The 20,890-nt window shown below is 39.6% G+C and overlaps 1 protein-coding gene across 1 annotated transcript; it reads left to right on the forward strand.

The window, feature by feature from the left end:
• The first annotated feature begins 5,696 nt into the window (after positions 1-5,696).
• On the forward strand, positions 5,697-19,819 carry LOC148366161 (uncharacterized). Its single transcript, XM_088334996.1, has 4 exons — positions 5,697-5,959; positions 7,477-8,153; positions 12,208-12,454; positions 18,877-19,819. The coding sequence occupies exons 1-4, from the start codon at positions 5,782-5,784 to the stop codon at positions 19,614-19,616; spliced, it is 1,842 nt and encodes a 613-aa protein (XP_088191122.1). The 5' UTR covers positions 5,697-5,781; the 3' UTR covers positions 19,617-19,819.
• Positions 19,820-20,890: the final 1,071 nt, after the last annotated feature.

The following is a 20,890-nucleotide window of genomic DNA, read 5'->3' on the forward strand; positions in this document are numbered from 1 at the left end:
TGTGGTGTTTGTTTTAAATAGCTTAATGCTTTCCTGCTTTCCATCTCAAAAGCCGGAAATGTTAGTATTCCAGTGTTCGTATGGGTGCTTGAAAACCTTAAAAACGCTTGAGTTTTCATGAATTGAAAAGTGCTTGGATTTTGGGTGACATGCTTGTAAATGCTTGAACTTGTTGCAATGTTTCTCGACGAGTCTGCTTAAAAACCACGCCGACACTGCCGTCTACCATTGCATTTCGTTTCCTGTCGTGATAAACTGCAGCTGGCGTTAGTTGGTACGGCATTGTTCTATGAGGAGTCATCGCCCCCTACAGGTTGCGCCCAAGCGGGGAAATGCATGCTACACCTAAACAGGGTTTTCTGCAATGTGTATCAGTACAAGGATTACGTATCGATTACAGACATTAGTTTGGGGCCATGCAGAAATTAAAGAAGTGTTTCCCAGTGGTAAACTAAAATTATAAGTACACATTACTGACATTTTTACTCAAATATAAATCGAATATATTTGTCTCAAAAACAAATATATTTGTGATTTACTCAAGATCTGAAAAGCAAACGTCTTAATAAATGGACACGCGCTTTACACTTACACATTCACAAACACACTCACACACCAATAGGGACTCAGCCATGCAAGGCACCTACCTGCTTATTGGGGGCATTGGAGATTCAGTGTCTTGCCCATGGACGCTTTGACATATAACACGAAGGAGCCAGGAATCAAACCTGTGACCTCTTGATCCCAAGACGAGTGCTCTACCTCCTGAGCTGTATTTGTAGCTCTGCAGAGTGGATTTTATTATAGTGGTACCAGAGAAAATGAAAAACTAAAAGTACTTAAAAAGTTCTTGAATTTGGCGCTGAAAAAGTGTACAAACCCTGATTTTTATATTGAAAGAGCTGACTCAAATGAATGGGTCATACTTCAAGTAGACATGCGAAACAAAATTTTTACAACAGTGGGAAAAGTGTGTGTTGCCGAAAAATAGTACCTACTGAGGATAAGCGGTGCAGCTAATGAGATGAGAATAGAATAGAATAGATTCTAGTAATAGTGACATTATTTAAAGGGATTTTGTGAATTATTAGGTGCCTCATAGTGGTGCAAAAATACAATTCATTAAAAACAGAACAAAAAAAACTTCATTTGAATAATAAAACCAAAAATACATGAACTATCGTCCAAAAGTGTATTTTTAAATACTCTTAGGTCGGGAAACTTGTATTTATTTGAAAAAACATGAGGCTTAGCTAAAGGGAGCTTATATACAAAAGGGTACACCAAGAAACCTTAAAAACGTTGGGCAATAACAAAAAAGAGAAGAAAAAAGGCGCAGTTTCGTTACTCTGAGTCTCTGTAGTTTGTATTCTTCCTTGCGCTTTGTAGCACTTGTTTTTGGTTGCACTACTCCATGCAGCGACATTTAGTGGTCAAAAATTGCATGGCTTTGAAATTTAAAAATGTATTTGTTTGTTCTGAAAATAACACGCTACCGTTAAATTGAACCTTTTCCTTACGTTTAAAATCCTGTTATTCTTATTTAACACTAAATTTATTCAGTAAAATAAAATAAATAAATACAAAATTATTGGATATTATTGCTGATTTGAATTAAATAAGAAATACTCTAGATATTTGTTTATTATAACGGTGGCCTGGGAAGGTATGGGCACCACCAGGCTGTAATTGGCCAAGACACAACACAGGAAATGGTGCATCTAACCAACCCACCAACCAACCAACCAACCAACTAACCAACCCAATGCCAACATCAACCCCAATCCCCACCAACCTAACCCACCCAACCAACCCAAACAACCCAAACAACTCAACCAACCCAAACAACCCTGACTTCGACCCCAACCCGACCAACCAACCAACCGAATGCCAACATCAACCCCCACCCAACACAACCCAACACACCCAACCAACCCAACCCAACCAACCCTGACCTCGACCCCAACCCGACCAACCAACCAACCAACCAACCAAACCAATGCCAACATCAACCCCAACCCCCACCCAACACAACCCAACACACCCAACCAACCCAACCCAACACAACCAACCCTGACCTCGACCCCAACCCGACTGACCAACCAACCAACAAACCCAACGCCAACATCAACGCCAACATCAACGCCAACATCAACTCCAACTCCCAACCAACACAACCCAACCCAACCAACCAACCAACCATAAAAACAATACACACAATGAATATCCACCCTGCCATATCAGAAAACGTGTTTTTTCCAGTTTTTAGATATTATTTTGGTTAGCTATAGTTGATATATCATTGAGAGCAATGGAAAGTTTTTATCATAGGTTTTTTTTTCTTATGGCAAACCTAATTCGGCCACCATATCCAGACTCCAGTGTTACAGTTACTGAGTTTCAGTAGCGCCTGATTGTCCTATATTGGAGTGAACAATGCGGAACATAAATATGATACATCGAGCAGAAGTCGTTATGCTTAGACTGCAGTTTCGAAAGGAACATTTTTGAAGCGTAGTCGAGATCAAATGTCATTGTGTTGAACGCAACAGATTTGAAGGTTTCACTCATCAGTTGGGCCCTATATATCTTCCCTTCCCCTCTCGTCTGTTTGCTCAAGGGCGGGCGACCTATATTGTTGGAACTAGCTTCATTTTTTAAATGAATAGCTGTCAAGGACAAAATAAACTTGTTGGGTGGAGTCACAGGCCTCTCCTTTTTCCACTTCTCCGAGGTCAAACGGTTCTCATACCAAAATGTGAATTGTCTTGATTTGCAGAGGGTGTGGTGGGGGAAAAGGAATTGAAAATGCGCAGGACAATATTAACAGTTGCAAAATGATCTTTTGTCATCAGCTGCAATTGTTTTATGAGGACAATATGTCACCTATTGTCCTGAATAGAATAGAATAGAATAGTCAAGTCATGTTTAATTGTATGGCACTTAATCACAAGGAATAGCTTCAATTACATCCACATCAAAAAAATTGTACTGTGACATTAGCAGCAACATTGTGTAAAAATAAATAGAAATAAACTAGGAGTCTCAAAGGACTGAATAGAATAAAATAGAATAGAATATAATAGAATAGTCATGATTATTTGTATGACCCTTAATCACAAGGAGTCTCAAAGGGCTGAATAGAATAGAATAGTCATGATTACCGGTATTTTTATGACCCTTAATCACAAGGAGTCTCAAAGGGCTGAATGGAATAGAATAGAATACAATAGAATAGAATAGAATAGTCAAGTCATGTTTAATTGCATGGCCCTTAATCACAAGGAGTCTCAAAGGGCTGAATAGAATAGAACAGAATAGAATAGAATAGTCAAGTCATATTTATTTGTATGGCCCTTAATCACAAGGAGCCTCAAAGGACTGAATAGAATAGAATAGAATAGAATAGAATAGTCAAGTCATGTTTATTTGTATGGCCCTTAATCACAAGGAGCCTCAAAGGACTGAATAGAAAAGAATAGAATAGAATAGAATAGTCAAGTCATGTTTATTTGTATGGCCCTTAATCACAAGGAGCCTCAAAGGACTGAATAGAATGGAATAGAATAGAATAGAATAGAATAGAATAGTCAAGACATGTTTATTTGTATGGCCCTTAATCACAAGGAGTCTCAAAGCGCTGAATAGAATAGAATAGAATAGAATAGTATTCAATGTCATTGATTGTTTGAACAAGATTAGATGTGCCTCCCAGAATAAATATGTAATGAAAGACGTACATGATGAAAAAAAAAGAATATTAGTACAAAAAGATAATGTTCACAAGGTACTGGTTGTAGACTAGCTTCAATTACATCCACATAAAAAAAATGTACTATGACATTAGCAGCAACATTGTGTAAAAAAAAATAGAAATAAACTAGGAATATACATTTTTATGCGCATAGGCAAAATATTTCTCAAATTCTTGTGCACTTGTGTAGGGTTGTGATGGCTCTGGGGAAAAAACTCCCTCTGATCCTGATAGTCGTTTTTTTGGGGATCTGTAGCGCCTGCCGAGGTCAGCAGGAAAAGAGGTGGTGGCCGGCGTGGGAGGAGTCCTAAATAATGTTGTCAGCTCTGCTGCAGTCTCGAGAGCGGGCAGAAGGCAGCCAATGATTTTCTGGAGTGTGTTGATGACTCCTGTAAGGTAATGTTGAATTCTTAAGTGAGGCTTTTGAATGACACAGTCAAGGATTACAAATAACTACGATACTTATTTTGTTTTTAAAACTACTGTCATAATTTTTTATTCCTTTTTTTTATATGTTCAGAACGAGCTTTTTTTTGAGTTATTTCTTTCAAAAGATAAAACTGAATCCTCATGAATTTCACGACCAGCGGCAAAAACATTCAAGGAGGAAAAGAACTGAAAGCAAGAAAACCTTCAAAACAAACCAATATTATTTGATCTGCTGCCTTTGCTGTAAAGGTTTTGGCAGTAGATCTACATTGAACCTGCATTGGAGAACACACACTGAAGAGAAACCTTTTCATTGCTCAATTTGTTATGTGGTGTTTAATCAGAAGTATGATTTCTCACATGGCGGCACGGTGGTGAGTGGTTAGCGCGTCCACAGCATGATTCTGAGGTCATAGCCTTCCTGTGCAGAGTTTGCATGTTCTTCCCGTTCTTGCGTGGGTTTCCTCTGGGTATTCTGGTTTCCTCCCACATTCCAAAAACATTTATGTCAGGTTAATTGGCGGGTCTAAATTGTCCCTAGGTGTGAATTAGCGAGTGAGTTGTATGTCTCTGTTTGTCCTGCAACTGGCTGGTACCCAGTTCAGATGTCCCCTACCCACTAGGATGGGCTCCAGTACCCCCGCGACCCTACTGAGGATAAGCGGTGCAGCTATTGGATGGGGGGATTTCTTACATGAAGGAGCTTACTGGAGAAAAACCCTTTGGATGCTCATTTTGCAATTAAAAAGTTTAAGTAAAATCAAGTGTGGCATCACACTTGAGAATACACACAGGGGTAAAACCCTTGAGTAGCTTAATTTGTGGTGAAAGCTACTTCAGTGGCTCCAGTTTGACGAAAAATGTGCTGATATGAATGAATGAATGAAACTTTGTTTCGAACATGAGAAAACAACAGAGTGATTTTATTCCAAGATGAAAATTGTGAAAGTAAGAAAATTCCTGTTTGGAATAAAGTCCAAAAGCCAACCCAAACCCAAAAAAAACAATAAAAAAGGAAAAAGGAAAGGTTTATTCAAGCCCATCTTAATGATAATCACATATCTGCACGCGCAACAAAGGGAGCCGCAATGAGGATTTCAGCCAGAAAATGGCGTCAGCAGACATATTATTTCAAGTTTCATACACACCCTATTAAAAAAAATGTGTCCTGAAGTAGATTTTATTAGACCTATACTTACACATATACACTTTAATAGTATTCTCACTAAATTTGAGACTGGACACCTGCCCCAGATTTGGCGTACATCTGCATGTAGTCAAGTTTAGCGTGGTTAACACATTAAAACTATTTGCAAACAAAATCAGTGCAAAATGTTCTTCTTATTCTATATTCTTTTAAATAAATGTATTTGGGGATTTTTATTCTGACCTCTTCGCAAAGTCAGGATGATTGTTCAGTTCAGCCGCCGTCACCACAACCGCCACGAGATGGCGGTCATCTCACTAGACACTGTGTTAGCGTAAATAGCACCATCGAAGAAGAAAAAGGCAAACAAGTGAAAAGCATAGCACACTTCTCTCATTTAACCTTGTTTCTCTGTTGTTATTATTTTCCAATTTAACTGATTTTTATCAGAATGTTAAAGAATTTGGTAAAAGAGCGTCTGATTGTGGCTGCCGATGAAATCTTCGGATTATTCGAGAAAACGATCGCGGCGTACGAGGTGCAACTTTCCCGAGCGAAGGAAGAAACCGAGCGACACCGACTACAAATGGAAGCAGTTTGCAACACTCAAATTGTGCTAAGAAACGAGGGTATAATTAGCAATTTTCTACCTTGCATTTATCACATGTTTTTTTTTCTCAAATCATTAAAATATAATGATCGATCGATGTTTTCCGATATCATCTTGACAAAATCACTTTTTTTCTAGAAAGACAGTTGATTTATTAATGATTGACAACATAAAAGTAACACTTGTTTTATTGTCTCATCTCATTAGCTACACCACTTATCCTCAGTAGGGTCGCGGGGGTGCTGGAGCCCATTCCAGCAATCATCGGGCAGTGGGCAGGGGACACCCTGAACTGGTTGCCAGCCAATCGCAGGGCGCACGGGGACAGACAACTCACTCGCTCATTCACACCTAGGGACAATTTAGACCGGCCAATTCACCTGAAATGCATGTTTTTGGAATATGGGAGGAAACCGGAGTGCCCAGAGGAAACCCATGCAAGCACAGGAGAGCATACAAACTCCGCACAGGAAGTCCGGAGCTGGATTTGAACCCACGCAGGAGGTTCCCAAGACATGAACTGTGCCGCACATGCGCTAACCACTGCGCCGCCGTGCTGCCCCACTTGTATTATTGTTCTGAATATAATTTGATTTAATCAATCTGGGTAGACAATAATTATTAATTATGAATGTCGACAGAGATCATGATTTTGCTGCATTTGCGTCACAATTGCATTAAATAAACCTGATTGCAACTATATTTGACCACTAAATGGCACTGTAATGTCTAATTCGAACGAAAACTAGTGCCAAGAGCACAGCCTAGCAGCAAGATTACAGACAAACATGGCAGTGACTACAAGGAATGGATTCTGCTATTTAAAAGAAATACAAAATTCTCGTTCTATATTTTTTTTTCAGAAAAAATAACATTAATAAGATAGTTCATGATTCGTATTTATTTTACATAACATGAGGCTCATCTGAAGAAATCGTTCATGAATGTATGCCATTTTGCTGCTCAGGTTATTAAAAAAAAAAGAGAAAAACTGGCCCAAAAAATAGAGCAAAGAAAATTGGTGCGATTCTTTATATTTGAGTCTGTAGTTTGTAATCTTCCTTGAGGTTTGTAGCACTAGTTTTTGGTTGCACTACAAAATACAGTGACATCTAGTAGTCAAATTTTACAGTGTCACTTTAATAATATATAAGGAATTTTAGTAGAGTAATCCCTTGCAGTTTTGCGGTTTACCTGTCACGGTTTCACTACTTTGCAGAATTTCATCGTGCACCAAAGCAGGAAAAGGCAGAGGAAGATGCTTTCTATTGCCAACAAATCTGAACTCCTCGACCCTTTTAACATGCTCTGGTGTCACTTGTGGTTCTTGCCTCAGAAAGTCCTTAAAAAGTTCTTGAATTTGGCCATGAAAAGGGTGTACAAACTGTGAATTAGGAATGAAGCACTTCTTTTGAATATGGGAAAGTTATAAATTTCCGTTGATTTATTTACATTTACCAGCATGGAAAAGTTTTTTTAAAAAGCTAAATTTTATCTCATTTATAAATGAGTTTTTGTGTCGCTTTTGTCTTGCAGATGGCCGACATGGTGGGTGCAACTCAAGTTTGGAAGAGGATCCACGAGCTCCCCACGTTAAGGAGGAAGAGGAAAGCTCTCACATAAGCAAGTTGCTCCTCACTCCTCTCCATGTGGGAAGTGAAAACGACGGGGACAAAACGTTTTTGCAGTTTGATCATCACAGTCCGAGTGGAGGCCCAGGTTCCGAAGGCTTGCTCGCTCCGCTCTCAGACTGCGACGACGCCGAAGAACCTTCGAGGGGGAACGCAGACCACGGAGCATACCGCAAGTTTTCCAGACGCTCAGAGAACAAGACGACTTTAAGAAGCGAGGAAACTTCACAAACGCGCAGGCAGGGCATTTCCTGCTCACTCTGCGGTAGAACTTTGTCAAACGTACCGGTGTTGATAAATCACTTGAGAACTCACACTGGAGAAAAACTCTTCCGTTGCTCCATTTGTGGGAAAAGGTTCTCTCAAAAGGCAACCATGGTATCACATGTGAGAACACACACTGGAGAGAAACCTTTTAGTTGCAAAATTTGCGGGAAAGCCTTCGCGCAAAAGCAACATCTCGCATCGCACATGATGACACACACGGGAGAAAAACCCTTTCACTGTTCGATTTGCGGCGGGAGGTATGGGCGCCGGACCACTTTGAATTTGCACATGCGTAAGCAACACAAGGAGAAGGAATGATTGAGAATGTCTACTGTTTGAAAAGTGAGTTATTTGACTGTGAAGATAATTGTGTCCAAGAAAGAAGATTGGAAAAGGGTTCAAGTTGTTTTCGGTAGGTGAAAGTTATTGACTCAAGTACTTTGTTAAAACTGCATTAATGATCATAAAACTTTTAGTATTGCTGCATATACGATTGTTTAAAGGGACACTGTGTATTATTTAGCGCCTCCTACCGGGAAAGAAACTATTTATTAAGAAACTTAAATAATAAGCAAAGATAGTATATAGTACCATATTTTCCGCACTATAAGGCGCACCTTAAAGTCTTACTTTTTTTCAAAAGCTGACCATTCGCCTTATAATACAGTGCGCCTTATATATGGCTCAATATTAAATCGCAAGGTCTCACAACTTACGCAACAGCCGCCGAATCGAATTTCCCCCGAACGTGGAGTAGTCCGCGATGTATGCTGGGATTTATATACCGGCGTTTCAATGGTTAACCAATGTGTCAATCATCATTTGAATCGATCGCTATTGGCTAAAGTTATTCTGAGCCTCGGATAGGCTAGAGGGCCGAAACAAACCCTGCAATTGGCCGGAAAAGATGTGTCAATCATCAGTTAAATCGATTGTTATTGGCTGAAGTTATTCGGAGCCTCGGATAGGCTAGAAGCCCAAAACAAACCCTGCAATTGGCCGAAAAAGATGTGTCAATCATCAGTTAAATCGATCGCTATTGGCTGAAGTTATTCAGAGCCTCGGATAGGCTAGAGGGCCAAAACAAACCCTGCAATTGGCCGAAAAAGATGACTGAATAGTAAGCTTGCTAAACTACGCCATAAAGAAACATGTTTCATTAGTCTGTATTTGTAAATATTTGACTCTCCTGGATTTACTACACTCACGGGGTTGTAAGAAGACCATTGTTGCGTATCATTATTGAACGTGAGAACTTAGGTGAGCTATGCGGCTTTATATTTTCCCGGTATCTTGTTTTAGAACGATCTTGATGTTACTGTGATGAGTTGAGTGAATTAAACTCAATTCCAAGTGTTTATTGTCATATGCACAGTAAAGTTGCGAGCGAAAAAGAAAATAGAAACTAAGGAATGGTTGGCATTTCTTGAATCCCAAGACTTTAACCTTCCGAATGTTATTTGGAACGATGCATTTGAGTGACATCGTACGAACACCGCGTCCGCACGTGTCTACGACACGTATTTGCTTCTTTGCAAGCTTTGGGAATGTTAAGGGAGTAATCAGTTGGACTGAATCATCTGACTGTTTTGTCGACGTTCCCATTGTAGCGCCTTATAACCCGATGCACCTTATCTATGGAAGATATAGGACCAAAAACTATTTTTTGGGGGTGCGCCCTATAACCCGGTGCGCCCTATAGTGCGGAAAATACGGTAAATGGTCTGCATTTTTATAGCGCTTTTCATGTCACTCTTGCCCAAGGTTACTCCGACATTTAACTCAGAGGAGCCAGGAATTAAACCCGTGACCTTTCGATCCCAAGACGAGCACTCCTGAGCTGCTCCCACCCTAATGTACAAATGTGCATTTTTTTTTTACAATACTCTTGAAATTTATTCAGCATAACCTTACCTGCCATTATTGTCTGCCATCTTGCTGCTGCGGGTCCCCAAAAACCTCACATAGCAATTCCCCAATGGTAATTTGGACTCATTCGCCACTTAAAATAAGATTATTCTTTCAGCTTGTGAGAACAAAAACGGACAAATGCAAATGTGCAAAAAACACATTTTAAAGTTTTTTCTACAATAAGAATAAGTAATGGTGTCTAAAAAAGTGATGGATCTTTTATTTAGTTGCTTTTTACTTCGTTTTTATTTATTCATTTTCAAAGGAGGGTTTTTACAGGTTTTAGCTTAAGAAAACTTGTTTTATATTAGTTTCCGTTAACTTTAGAGTTATTATTTAATGTTTAAATAATAAAAACGCCTATATTTGTTTTTAAACTATTTTTAAACTTCTCACATAACATCTTATTTTTATTCATTGTTTTGGCTGGATTCGACCCTAAAAACTAGAACCTGAAACAGACAAAAACTGCTGCAGACAAAAATGGCTTTCCATGTCTTGTTCTGTTGCACATTTTAATATTTACTATTCTGATTGCGACATCCATTGCGGCCTGGTCATCCTGGAAGGAGGATAACCTCATGTGCGATCCCTTCTCAAGGTTTCTTTATTTTCCTTATTGAGTTTTTCCTTGCCTTCATGTAGGTTTTGGATCAGGGGATGGTGTAATAACAGTCTGTAGTTTGTAATAGTTTTTGGTCTGTGCAGCCCTTTGAGACTTCTTGTGATTAAAGGTGTCATAAATAAACATGACTTGACTTTGATAGGCTTAAAGGAAAATACTAGAAGAAAAATGGTGCTGTGAGGTGACTTTAAGTCTCAGTAGTTTCTATTCTTCCTACTGCTTTTTAGCACTCATTTTTGATTTTCATTACACGATACAGCAATAGCTAGTGCTGTAATACTACACACTGTCGCTTTAAAAAAAAGATGATTTCTTTATGGTTGGCGCAGAGGAATTGGGTAAAGTGTTACACCGCAGTATTTTGAGCTATCGATACTTTTTAATTGGGTTTGCATTATGAAATTATGTTTAATTACAGTTTTAAATAAAAAGTGCCATAAATGCAAAGCGTACCTATTTTTATTATTAGAATGCATGTAATGTAATGACTGTCATGGAGGGGAATTGATTATTGAAGTGGGTTTAAAGAAGACATTAAAAGAAGAAAGGCCTTATATTAGGTAGATGAAAACACAACCAAAAGAGTTTTCCCCTAACTACCAATACTATTGCAAGATGGCGGCTGTCTGTCATATGACTTGCACGGTTGGCGAAGAATAAAAACTAAATGAAAGCTTTACTATAATCAAAGGTTATTAGGTGAGGACAGATAATACTGCGTTTATTAACGATGTTGTATAAACAACCCCATCAAAGCCCTTACACTTGCATTCCTCACCAACACTACCATTTTTCTCAAAATATATTGTTAGTTTTAATAGCCTTTTGATTGAGGGGAAGCTTGATGGACAAAACACTGATTTCACATGGTGGCGTGTGAGCTGAGTGGTAGTTTTATTTCAATCCGAAATGTAATGAAAGAAAATTTTCTGCCCTGTGAATTTGCACTTATGAATGTAAAATTTTGCTAAAATGAGAATAAGATTGACAATAAAGGTTTTCAAACATAACATTTCCAAAACAATTCAAACTCAATGTCAATATTATCGCCAATACAATTATACATTTTAGACCAGTATGTTTTCACCAGGGCAGCACGGTGGCGCAGTGGTTAGTGTATGTGCGGCACAGTTCATGGGTTCAAATCCAGCTTCAGACTTCCTGTGCGGAGTTTGTATGTTCTCCCCGTGCTTGCATGGGTTTCCTCCAGGCACTCCGGTTTCCTCCCACATTCCAAAAACATGCATTTCAGGTGAATTGGCCGGTCCAAATTGTCCCTAGGTGTGAATGAGCGAGTGAGTTGTCTGTCATGGGAACCTCCTGCGTGGGTTCAAATCAAGCTCCAGACTTCCTGTGCGGAGTTTGTATGTTCTCCCCATTCTTGCATGGGTTTCCTCCAGGCACTCCGGTTTCCTCCCACATTTCAAAAACATGCATTTCAGGTGAATTGGCCGGTCCAAATTGTCCCTAGGTGTGAATGAGCGAGTGAGGTGTCTGTCCCCGTGTGCCCTGCGATTGGCTGGCAACCAGTTCAGGGTGTCCCCTGCCCACTGCCCGGAGATGGCTGGGATGAGCTCCAGCCCCCCTGCGACCCTAATGAGGATAAGCGGTACGGCTAATGAGATGAGATGAGATGTTTTCACCAAGGGGCAGTGTCAAAATAAATGTTATAGTCTCAGGTTCATCGGAACAAACGCACATGAAATATATCCCACTCCAAGATGGCGGGTACTTGACGTCCTAACTGCGTTACTTCCGTAAGCACCATCGAAAAAGAAAAAAACGGAAGTTAGCGTAACTGTCCTAGTTTCGACAGGACCAGACAAATAACAAAAAGCCAGGTTGGACTTTGTTTCTGTCCCTGTGCCCGTTCATCTTTCTAGAGTAGACAAGAACATCAAAATGTTAAAGGAATTGGTCAGGGAGCGACTAATTGCTGCTGCCGACGAAATTTTTGGCATTTTTGAGAAAACCATCGCAACGTACGAGGAGCAACTTCGTCGGGCGAGAGAGGAGTCGGAACATCATCGACGACAACTGGAGCAAGTCTGCAACGCGCAAATTGTAATTCGGGTCAAAGGTCCGTTCACAATATATATATTTTTTTAATTACTCCCTTTCATTTTTATCACCACTTTTATATTAACATACCAGCCAACCTCAGCCAATTGTTCCTCTTATTAATGACAGCAATTCCCCTTATTAAGCGATAATAACTTGCACAGCGTTGCACCTATTTACTCCCAGCAAGACTGATTTTATAAAATTAGAACTAGTTTATGTTATTTACCAAGTAAACAACAAAAACAATTATTTCAACATCTTTATTAGTTCTTTCCCCGCTTGCAGTCAATTTTATCTATCTATCTGTCTACCTTGGACATATCCCTCAAGAGGGGTGACCGACAGCAAGACAAACACAATAACAAAGAAAATAAAAAAGGAGGTAAAAAAATAGCAAAAAACACACACATTTATGGACCATGGCCAACCCAAATGGCCAAACACCCAAACAAGTTAGGCACCTCGACACCTAAGTTGGTCAGGCTTTCGTCCCTCCAGATGAAACAGGACACAAGAAAGCAGCCATGTCACTCGAGTCAGGGTGACACAACACACACTTTTGTTCAACAGCAGAGCCTGACAGCTTTCACTGGTTTACCCCTGCTGCATCATGCAGGTGCCCTGCCCATCCCTTAGAACGCGTCCAAACATCCCACTATCCTTTAACAACACCTCTCCGCTCATTCCTATCACCAACAAGAGCTCTAGCTTCCACTAGATTTAGACCTCTGCAGTAAATTTAGTGTTGCGAATTATTTGTACCAATATTTTTTGCCCGGACAAATAAAATTAGCTTATACGGTATATACAATTTAAAATGATTACTAAATTAAAGGGTATTTATAAAGAAATTTCCAGTCAATGAATTACCACTCAAAGTGGTGTGTAAAAAATTAAGTGTACAATAAGTCAATGCAACGCTCTCCTTTTCTCCCACCCAACATCCCGGAACACCTAATACTAAGACACATATGATAAAAAAACGTATAAAAAAACTAAAAAACATAAGTTGACAGGCAAGTATTAACACTGGTTATAACAATTCTGGCATACCTGATGATTAAAATGTGTAGTGTTGTCAATTGTATTTAATAACAAAACTGGTTGGTTGGATCCGCTTAACCACTAAGTGTCAGGACCAGAACGGAGACAGGGCCCACTTGCGTTATGTTTCTCTCAGTTTTATTGGGAAGAAAATAAATTATTGCACACATGATCCGCTGATCGCTGGTTGTGGAAAGCAGGTCGCTCTGAAAGCGGAAGTGGCTGTTCCGTGGCCAGCGATGATGGTTTTGGGAACGGAAAAAACAGGTCAGTAGCCAGAACAGGAGAGCAAAAAACATGGTCAGGATCAGCAACTAGTCAAAATCCAGGAGAGGAGCGTAGACGTGGTCAAGATAAAAAAAAAAAACGGGTCGAAGCCGGGAAACAGACGAAAAGCTTGCCTAGAGTAAACTGAGGTTCGCAGACGAACTGACAACAGGTGACAGATAGACGTGGATTTAATTAGTGACAGGGAGCCAATCTGAGTCCGAGGCAGTTGGCGCCAAACGAGCGGGCACAGGTGCCTCACATCAGTAATTATGACACTAGTGTTGTAGGGGCACCATTTTCCTGTGGTGTGTCTTTGGCAAGTACAGCCTGTTGGCGCCCATCCCTCTCCAGGCCAACATATGTTTCGACTAGAAAAAAATGAATTTAAAATCAAACAATTTGATGCGATAAAACACGAACTTGGATTTAAGGAGCCATTTCAAAACCAACCTGATTTTGGGCTCTTTCTTCTTAAACTAGGTCACATACACAGAAGTGCATACTCCCCATCCCACTGTAGAAAACTGCTGGGTTAAAAATAATCCAATATGGTTTATTTTTAATCCAGCAGTTTTAAGGGTGACCCGGCGACAGACATAGTTCCTTGTCTCACGGGGAAACTGAGAATACAGTATTGCAATGAAAGGCGTGGTCAATGACAGGGGTCGGAACCCTTTTTGACCCAAAGAGCAATAAAAGCACATACTTTTTGAGAGAGCCACACTGTGTGAAATAATCGTAATACCAGATCCTGATATCAATATGAATATCCATCCATCCATTATCTGCACCGCTTATCCTCAGTAGGGTCGAGGGGGTGCTGGAGCTCATCCCAGCTATCTTCGGGCAGTGGGCAGGGGACACCCTGAACTGGTTGCCAGCCAATCGCAGGGCACATAGATACAGACAATTTACTCGCTCATTCGCACCTAGGGACAATTTGGACCGGTCAATTAACCTGACATGCATGTTTTTGGAATGTGGGAGGAAACCGGAGTGCCCAGAGGAAACCCATGCAAGCACAGGGAGAACAAACTCCACACAGGACGTTCAATCTCGTGACCTCAGAACTGTGTTGCACACCCGCTAACCACTACTCCGCCGGCTATGAATAGACCATGCTCTACTAAAATGTTAAAATGACGAGAGTTAAATTAAAGCTTCACTTGTGCACAATCTCACTACAAATACTGCCCTACTTACGAACGAGATTCCAGACGAACGTTCGTAAGTTGAATTTATTTGTAAATTGCTTCAGTGCTATATTTTGTATGGAATGTATGTTTAAGGTTTATATAAGTATGTTTAAGGCTTGTATAACTAACCTGTATTGTTTTTTTTTACAAAAAAATAAACATTTAATAAAATAAAATGTTCTATAAAGTTACGTGTACCTTACTTTTGGAAGATGCGCTTCAAAAGGTCCTCCTCCATGGTAAAAAAAAGCGTTCCGACCATTTTCTCAACCGCATCTAGCTTTCTTATTCCACTTTCAATTAAAAAAAATCAGCTTGCCTCTTTACATTTTACACCACTCATATTAAATGGATAAAAAAGTTCTGAGCGTGCTGGAGATAGTATAGACAGTATAGACATAGTATAGAAAGTATAGAATGTTTACACACAAACTAGGAAGAGGAAGCAGATTTCTTCTTGAGGGTTGATGTTAGGTGACCTCTCACAGCGCCACCACACGCCAGTAGTAGCACAAAGAAGCACCCCATTACTGCACTCGAAAAAGGTGCACACAAGACAAAATCGAACTTACAGCAATCTACAGTTTTTTGTAAGTCGAATGGTCGTAAGTAGGAGAACGTCCGTATTCTTCAAAAAGAAGAACAGAAAGCAAAAATCAACTATGTTTGTTTGAGTGTGTTCCATCCTGATACTCTTTTATCCCTTTCCATTTCTGATATGATACCAGTTACAATATTCCAGTTACAATATTGATTCAATACAATATCAGCTTTTATGTGATAAGCATTATCTCATCTCATTAGCTGCACCGCTTATCCTCAGTAAGGCCGCGGGGGTGCTGGAGCCCATCCCAGCAATCATCGGGCAGTGGGCAGGGGACACCCTGAACTGGTTGCCAGCCAATCGCAGGGCACACAGGGACAGACAACTCGCTCGCTCATTCACACCTAGGGACAATTTTGGATCGGTCAATCCACCTGAAATGCATGTCTTTGGAATATGGGAGGAAACACACGCAAGGGAGAACATACAAACTCCGCACAGGAAGTCCGGTAGCTGGATTTGAACCCACACAGGAGGTTCCCAAGACCTTAGAACTGTGCCGCACACGCGCTAACCACTGCCTCTGTTATAAGCATTATGTTTTTTTGTAATAAATGAATGAGAAGCACTCACTTGATCATGCATTACTAATCTAGTAATCAACAAGAGTGGGTAGATGTTGGTATGAAGAGCATGACCCATTTTTTCCAAAACCCTGCTAAATTGAGGTGCTGCTGCTTCAAGGTTCATTAGTGTCATCAGAAATATAAATACTCATTTCATACTATTCTTTATATCAGATCTTTTGCATTTAAATCAGTGCAATCCTATAGTTATCACCCCTAATCAATGTTACGCTTAAATTTGTTCCACTTGTCATGCTCAGTTGAGAAGATACAGTATATGTTATTGCCTTCTACATGCATCCACTGTTTTTTGCCGGAGCATATTTTTTGAGACTCCATTCCAAAACACTTGATCCCCCAAAAATCCAAAAGTGAGTCCAATCTGGATCAATCCACTACAAGTATCAATGTGACCCATTTTTCAATGATGTTTAAAATGACCAGATCGATTTGAGTTCTTCAAAAAATGACCCATTTTTGGAGTGTTGTTTTGTCGGACATGACCCACTTTTTTTTTAAACCCATTGACCCAAATTGTGAGTTGTGTTGGTTGGGTGTGTTTTATACAAAAGACCCATTATTTTGGAGTATAAAACAATCCATTTTTTAATATTGACATTTTGGGGAGTTGTTTGGAATAAAGTGATCATTTTTGGAGAAGTCTTTAAAGGGACAGTGTGTGTTATTTAGCACCTCCCAGTGGTAAGAAAACGTCATTACAAAAGTTTATTTAAAATTTAGGGAAAAATACACGAATTTCATATACACTTACCGGCCACTTTATTAGGTACACCATGTTGGTAACGGGTTGGACCCCCTTTTGCCTTCAGCACTGCCTCAATTTTTCGTGGCATAGATTCAACAAGGTGCTGAAAGGGTTCCTCAGAGAGTTTGGTCCATATTGACATGATGGCATCACACAGTTGCCGCAGATATGTCTGCTGCATATCCAAGATGGGAATCTCACGTTCTACCGCATCCCAAAGATGCTCTATTGGATTTAGATCTGGTGACTGTGGAGGTGATTTAAGTAAAGTGAACTCATTCTCATGTTCAAGAAACCAGTCTGAGATGATTCCAGCTTTATAACATGGCGCATTATCCTGCTGAAAGTAGCCATCAGAAGTTGGGTACATTGTGGTCATAAAGGGATGGACATGGTTGCAGCGATGCTCGATTGGTACCAGAGAGAGCCAAGAAAATATTCCCCACATGTTTACACCATTCTCCTCTGACCTCTATTATCAACAAGGCATTTCGGCTCACTGCATAGTTTTTTTTTCCAGACCATTCTCTGTAAAACCTAGGCATTGTTGTGCGTGAAAATCTCCGTAGATTAGCAGTTAGTGAGATACTTAGACCAGCCCTTTTGAGAAAGTTAAAGGAAGAGAAGTAAAACGAGAGAAGTAAAATGGTGCTTTTTTTTGGTCACTTCGAGTGTCCGGAATTTATATTCTTCCTTGTGCTTCTAAACACTCATTTTCAGTTGCACCACTCATTACAGCCACAAGTAGTGGTCAAATAATACACACCGTCCCTTTAACAAAACAAACCGATTTTAGGGACGTTGTTCAAACCAAAATTATTGTTTTTCTGGTGAGTGGGGTGCTATTTTAAATAAGCTTACCAATTTTTATTACTGTTTTGATTTAAATAAAAATGTTATGTTGGATAAAACAATTTATTATTAAAAGAAAACTGGTTGTGGTTGACCCAAGGGGGTCGGTTTTTTTACGCATGTTTCCTACAATCACAGTATTTTCTGTACTATAACGCGCATCTGAAAACCCCAAATTGGCCAAATATTTTAGAGTCCGCCTTATATGTGCCTTACATACCGGAAAATACCATAGATAAAGTTGTTACAATTACATGCTATTGCATACGGTAACATTTCTGCCTTTGAGAAACATATAGAGTGGTTTTCGATTGCCCTCTTGTGATTAATATGTTATTATACAAACATGCTTGTTGCATTTCAACCAATTATGAAATAGTAACCAAAATGCAACAATCATATTTTGTTTTGTCTTTATGCCGTTTTCAGTGCTCTGTCAATTATTTGAGAGATTTTCATCCAGTATTTGGATTTTTTTTAAATATGCATGTATAATCAAATAGATGTGACTCATGTTTTGTTCACCATCATTTGTACCAGTGTGAGGTCACTGTTTTGACTTGAGACACACTACTAATTTTTGTGGTGTGCACCTTATAATCCGGTGCGCCTTTTAGTGCAAAAATTACGGTAATGGTATTTTGAATGAAAGAAAAAAGTATTTGTAGCCAATATGACTATCCATTCATCCATTTTCTACACTGCTTATCCTCACTAGGGTAGCTGGAGCCCATCCCAGTTGTCTTCGGGCAGTGGGCAGGGGACACCTTGAACTGGTTGCCAGCCAGTCGCAGGGCACACAGAGACAACCATTCTCACACTCATTTATACCTTGGGACAATTTGGACCCGCCAATTAACCTGCAATGCATGTTTTTGAAATGTGGGAGGAAACTGGAGTGCTCGGAGGAATCCCACATAGGCACAAGAGAACATGCAAACTCTGCATGGGGAGGTCGGTAGCTGGAATCGAACCCTGAAACTCCACCATTCAGCCACTGTGCAGCCCCCAATATGTCTAGATTATTATAAATACATTTTATATAAGATAAGACATGTCACTAAACTGTGTAGCTTAAATTGAAAGGGAAAAAAAATATTTAATTGAACTAAAACTGTTTTTGTTGCTCGTGCCTTGTAGATATCCAGCAGCAATGGGGGAGCTCCAGTTCAGGGTCCGAGCCTCCACAGCCCACCACCTTGAACAAGGAAGAGGAGAATCCACAACCCGTCTACATTCAAGAAGACACAAAGGTGCCCTTCAAAATAAAAGAAGAAGACATCATGGAGATTCCACTGACCGGCATCTCAGCTCCCGACCAAGACGAAGCGCACAAGCTGATGCAGCTCCAACAAGGTACAAGTGAAGAGCTCTGTGGAGAACCAGGTTCAAACAACTTCACACCGCTTTTCGGGAGCGGCAAACCGGAACAACCTTACAGCAACGGTACATACTGCAAAGATAACGACGAACACTCTCAGATTTTTCTCGGAAACAGAGAAACATCACACCCGCCTGAACAGCGTTTTTCCTGCTCGTTTTGCAGTAAAACCTTTGCTGCCAGTTCCGTGTTGAATATTCACCTGAGAACACACACGGGAGAAAAACCTTTCGCATGCCCTATTTGTGGCAAACAATTCGCTCAAAAGCCGAGCATTGCGACACACATGAAAACGCACACTGGGGAAAAACCATTCAGCTGCATTGTCTGTCATAAAACGTTTTCCCGGCGGTATCATTTAGTGATACATATGAGAAGACACACTGGAGAAAAACCTTACAATTGCTCACTCTGTGGTGTAAACTTCCGGCATCGGTCCAGTTTGAAGGTGCACCTGCGTGTGCATAACATGGACGGTTTGAACGGAGTTTCTCAGTAGTGACTTGTTTTTTGTTGTTTTCTTGTGCTTTTATGTGAATGTTTTGCTATAACGTGCTGTATGTTTGAAAATAATCTTCAATGACACTTTTAATGCTGATTCAGTTCCAGTTACCGGTAATCACTGTGTGTCAGTGTTACTGTATAAAATGTTGCCATCATCTTTAATTGGTATTCTTATAAAGCAATCATGTAGCAAAATTATTTATTGTCTGTGTTGAACTTCGTTTGATCGGTGAATCCTGAATCGTAGACACCAAAAACTATTTATTAAACAAATGCAACTCACAAAATAATCTTGATTGTGTAAAACTGGTGGGAGGATGATTATATGCAAATATCTGCATCTAGCATATATGTAGAAATGTGTTTAGGTTCAACTAGCTTTATTTTGATTAAAAATTCAGCTTTTCCTTCACAAAACTATAAAAACACTTTGCATCATATTTATAGCTAGGATGGGCTCCAGCACCCCTGTGACCCTAGTGAGGATAAGCGGCGCAGAAAATGGATGGATAGATGCATGATCTTTACCCATTGCACCATGTTAATTTGCAACCATTTGTTAGCTTCATTTCTTTTAAGGCAATAACTATTACACACTGTCCCTTTAACTTTCTATACTTTTTAAGGAGAGCTCAACAATGTTCCCTCTAATTTTCCTAGGGTCTGAGCGTTCACACAAAGTCGGTGAGCAACGCTTGAAACAACAGTTAGCAACAGCAACCCCAAGCGTGGCAACTAAGTCATTATCAAACATGTCCAAAACTTGACATCACGTTACATTTTGCTGAGTTTCCGCCAATGCAAAAAAAAAAAATTCACTTTTGAATGAATTGACTAATGTATATTGCAAAAGTTGTACGGCCTACAAACGTCGTTTGTTCTTACAATTCTTTCACAAGATATCCATTTCTTTTTATTTCCTGACATATTTTGTCGCATAATATTAACATTTTTGGGGGCTTATTTAGTCGGTTGTAAGATACTTAAGGTACTTAATCACATTTTTTTGTGGAAGTACAATGTTGGCAACAAAATTGACTTGGTATAATTGGAAATTATTTGAATGCAACACAAACGTCTTCTTTTTCCCTGTTTTTTTCTATATATTTTTTAAATTCCTTTAAAAAAAATCTCATTGTGTTTATTTTTTCCTAGCTGTTACTCTTTTCTTTTTGTTCTCTATTTACTTTTTTTCCTTTGTTTCTTTCTTCTTTTTGTCTGGCTTTTTTTCTGAATTTTTCCTTCTTTTTTCTCTTCATTTTGTTTCGT

Source organism: Urocampus carinirostris, chromosome 5 (assembly GCF_059441175.1).
Source record: "Urocampus carinirostris isolate Australia breed hairy pipefish chromosome 5, RoL_Ucar_1.0, whole genome shotgun sequence".
Taxonomy (NCBI): domain Eukaryota; kingdom Metazoa; phylum Chordata; class Actinopteri; order Syngnathiformes; family Syngnathidae; genus Urocampus; species Urocampus carinirostris.